This window comes from Elephantulus edwardii, unplaced genomic scaffold (genome assembly GCF_000299155.1).
Source record: "Elephantulus edwardii isolate Elephantulus edwardi_28Jun2011 unplaced genomic scaffold, EleEdw1.0 scaffold00424, whole genome shotgun sequence".
NCBI lineage: Eukaryota > Metazoa > Chordata > Mammalia > Macroscelidea > Macroscelididae > Elephantulus > Elephantulus edwardii.
The window spans coordinates 366228-370538 of NW_006400174.1; the positions used below are offsets into that span (position 1 = coordinate 366228).

Sequence of the window (4311 nt, forward strand, 5' to 3'; positions counted from 1 at the left end):
CAAGTTTGCTTTTCTCTTTGAAAAGAAAAAATATTCTTTCATTGTTATACAGTCCTCCTTCCCCCAAATCCAGTCTACTTTACTATGCATTTATTTTTCTGGAATCTTTTCATCAAAATAATGCCTAATCATATATCCCTTTTAAACATTTCTCTCCCTCATCTGTTTCAATGCAGTGTATATTATTTATCTCCTCTTTTTTTTAGTTTCCCCAGACCCCAATATCAGTCCGTTTTATAACAGTGGCACTATGCAGTATTTGTCCTTTGGTGACTGAGATATTTCACTCAGCATAATGTCCTCCAGGGTCACCCATTTTGTATAATATTTCATGAGTTCCTTGTTTTTCAATGCAGCGTAGTCTTCCATTGTATGAATATACCTTTTGTTTGTTGATGGACACGTGGGTTGTTTCTAACTCTTTGCTATTGTGAACAAAGCAGCAATAAACATGGGTGTGCATATATCTGCTTGGTGGCAGTTATGGTGTCTTTAGGGTATGTTCCCAGTAGTGAAATTGCTGAGTCAAATTGTTAAAGTAATATTTTAAAAGATAAGAATTAAATGGGATCATTTCTTAAATCATGATTGACTTTTAGCTGAATACTACATTCTCTGTCATTCAAGAAGATACTTATTCTCCCAGGCAAACATTGAAAATAAGTAGGGGAAATTACTTCAGGCTTCAAAGACTTTAAAATAGTTAAAATGTTATTTAAATTCTTATTACTATGAGTCAGGCATCTGTTATATGACTTCACAAAATCTGAACTATTGACAATAACATTAAAGAATTGTGGTGCAATCTTTTCTTAAAAAAGGCTAAGAATGAAAGGATTTGTCTTTTGTATTTTTAATTTCTCCTTCTCTGACTTCCATCACATCAAATACTAGCTGGGAAGATGCTTCAGATTTTTAATATTGAGATGAAGAGTAAAATGAAGGCTCATACTATGGTGGAAGAAGTGACTTTCTGGAAATGGGTCTCTTCAGACACTGTTGCTCTGGTGACTGAGACCGCAGTCTACCACTGGAACATGGCTGGTGACTCCCAACCTGTGAAAATGTTTGACCGGCATGCCAGTCTGGCAGGGTGCCAGTTGATCCACTATCGGACAGACAAGGACCAGAAGTGGCTGCTCCTCGTTGGCATCTCAGCTCAGGTAACCTTTATTTAAGTTATTATATATAAGACATTGGACATCATGCTTGGGAGGGTGGAGGGACAGCGCAGGAGGGGAAGACCCTCTATGAGATGGATTGACCCTCTATGAGATGGATTGACTCGGTGACTGGGGTAATCGGGATGGGTGTGTCAGAGGCAGTGCGGTTGGCGCAGGATAGAGCAGGGTTTAGGGCTGTTGTGCATAGGGTCACTATGAGTCGCAAAGGACTCGACGGCACATAACAACAACAACAACATATAAGACATTATTTATTCAAATATTTGGATAATGATTGATAAGTGCTGAAGAATATCCCTAAAGTGACTCTTAATGCCAATAATTAAATTTAATCTTATTTAAGCTTATTTCTTCTACTTGAATGAAATTTGAGGTTTTTGCCTTTGCTATTAGAAGGGTCCAGATAAACTTCATCTATTCCCCCTCCCTTTGGTTATCCTTGTTCATTGTCCAACTTTCAGCTGCACACAAAGCAACTGAAAATACCATCACTAGGATGAGGATAGCTGTTAAATCAAAAGACAAATTGCGTTGGGAAAGTCTGCTGTCAGAAACCTTTCCGGAGTACTGAATAGCAACAATGTCAGTCTGGACACTAAGGTGTGCCTGATTAAGGCCAAGGTCTTCACTGTTACTTGCCATGCATTAGAAAGCTGAACAATGGCTAGGGATAATGGAAGGAGGATTGATGCCTTAGGGCTGTGATGCTGGAGAAGAGTATTGCATATACCATGAACTGCTAGGAGAACAAACAGATTCATCCTAGAGAGAGTGAAACCAGGCTTCTCCTTGGACACCAGGATTCTGAAGCCTCATCTGACATACTTTGGTCATATTGCAAGGAGAGACCAGTTCTTGGAGAGGGACATCATGCTTGGGAGGGTGGATGGACAGCACAAGAGAGGAAGACCCTCGATGAGATGGATTGACTTAATGCCTGGGGTAATGGAGGTAGATGTGTCAAAAACAATAAGGTAGGCTCAGTATAGAGCGGGGTTCAGAGCTGTTCTACATAGGGTCGCTATGAGACAGCACATAATGACAACAACAGGATATTTAAACACCAACCACCTATGAGTGGATTTGATCTTGGAGGAGCTTGAGACTAGAGGAATCACAAGACTGGGGTCACACTTGTAGCTTCTGGACACATGAGCATAGAACAAACAGCACAACAATCTCCTATCTATTCTTGGTCCCGGGTGTTCTCTCTGCTTTAATTCATTAGATGTGGTATTGTTATTATTATTTATAATGAAAGTTACAAAGAAATTGGTTTTTACTCACTCATTAATACAGATTTCTCCTCCTGCTCCCACTTGAAACCCTAATACATGTGCTGTTCTGCACTCAATAGCAGTACACATCATGTGTGATTATACATTCATTTCAACTTGACTTTCCTTTCCTATCCATTCTTTTCTTGCTTTCCAAGCCACTCCCACCCTTTAGCCCTCGTGTTTGTATATCATTTAGATACATTGTATTTTATATAATTAATTAGTATTGATCCACGTCTATTATCACCACATCTTTTCAAGTCCCCATTGAATCTTTCCACTGCCACTAACCTCAGCTATCCTGTTGCTTTTCTTCCTTTCCCTTTTTTCTGTACCCTCTTCTTCCTTTCCCCTTCCCCTTTTGAAAATTTACACTAATTACACAGTTATCCTTCTATTTTCACAATAGCAGGCTTATTCAGTATTTATTCTTATTTGACTGGGCTATTTCACTCAACATAATGCTTTTCAGACTCTTCCACATTATATAATATTTTATAAAATTGTTATGTCTTAGTCCGGTGCAGTATTTTAGTGTGTGAATGTACCTCAATCTCTCAATCCTTAGTGAGGGATATCACACTTAGAAAGATGGGGAGATGGTGAAGGAAAGGAAAACCCTCAACCAGGTGGATTAACACAGTTACTACATCAGTGAGGTCAAGTGTGTCAGAGATTATGAGGACGTCACAGGATAGGACAGGGTTCTGAGCTCTTGTTCACAGGGTTATTACAGTCGTACTTGACTCAACGACACCTAACAACAACATCTATGAACATATTTCCTCCAATTTATCTAGGTCTAATTTTTTTCCTTGTAGTGGTGCTTTGTAATTTTATTTGTTATATAAGTCTTTTGTGTCTCTTGTTAGATTTTTCCCTAAGTTTTTTTATCTTGTATTTGTCTCTTGTAATCGGTATTGTTTTTCTTATTTCCTTTTCTGGGTTGTCTTTTCTACTGCCGAGAAACCTAACTGATTTATGTATATTGATCTTGTATCCTGCTGGTCTACTAGGTCCAGCAGTTTTCTTGAGAGTTTCTATGTATACAATCATATTATCTATATAGAGAGACATGGTTTTACCAACCTCTTTACTGATTGGGATGCCTCCTATTTCCTTTTCTTACTTTATTGCTCTAGCTAGGACTATAAATACGATACAGGGTTTTTTCCCCCTCTCCTGTTATGTCCCTCCACCCTTTTGAGAATGATGTCCTTCTCTGAGGACTGGTCCTCCTGGCCACATGCCTAAAGTATGTGAGATGGAGCTTCAAAATCCTTGTCCAAGGAACAATTTGGTTTTACGCTCTCCAAGACAGACCTATTTGTTCTCCTGGTGGTCTATTGTATGTTCAATACTCTTCTCCAGCACCATAGCACAAAGACATCAATTCTTCTTCTGTATCTCAGTCATTGTCCAGCTCTCTGATGCATAACTTTTTATTATGTTGAGCCCTATTTGCATGTCTGTTATGAACCCCACTGGATTATTGACAGGCTATTGGATTCTGTGGCTAGGGTTTTGGTAAGGATTTTTGCATCTATGTTCATGAAAGATATTGGTCTATAATTTAGGGGGGTTTTGGTTGTGTCTTTGCCTGGCTTTGGTATCCAGGTTATACTTGCTTCATAGAATGAGTCCAAAGGGAGCTCTGGTTGCCTAGTGGCAAGATGCTGCACTGCAATCCCAGAGGTGTGCAGTTTGAATCACCAGATGTTCTGCTGAAGAAGGAGGGACAATCTCCTCCTGTACCAGTCAGATCCAATTTGATGGTACACACACACATAAAAATAATAAAAAAATAAAATAAAAAAAATTTTAAAAATTAAATTAAAAAAAAAAGA

The 4311-nt window shown here is 38.7% G+C and overlaps 1 protein-coding gene across 1 annotated transcript in view; it reads left to right on the forward strand.

The window, feature by feature from the left end:
* Nucleotides 1-4311, forward strand: part of CLTCL1 (clathrin, heavy chain-like 1) — a 279619-nt gene that overhangs the window by 73847 nt on the left and 201461 nt on the right. Inside the window, exon 3 of the mRNA XM_006902527.1 lies at nucleotides 895-1163. Coding sequence (XP_006902589.1) covers nucleotides 895-1163 — 269 coding nt within the window. The remainder of the gene's footprint in view (nucleotides 1-894; nucleotides 1164-4311) is intronic.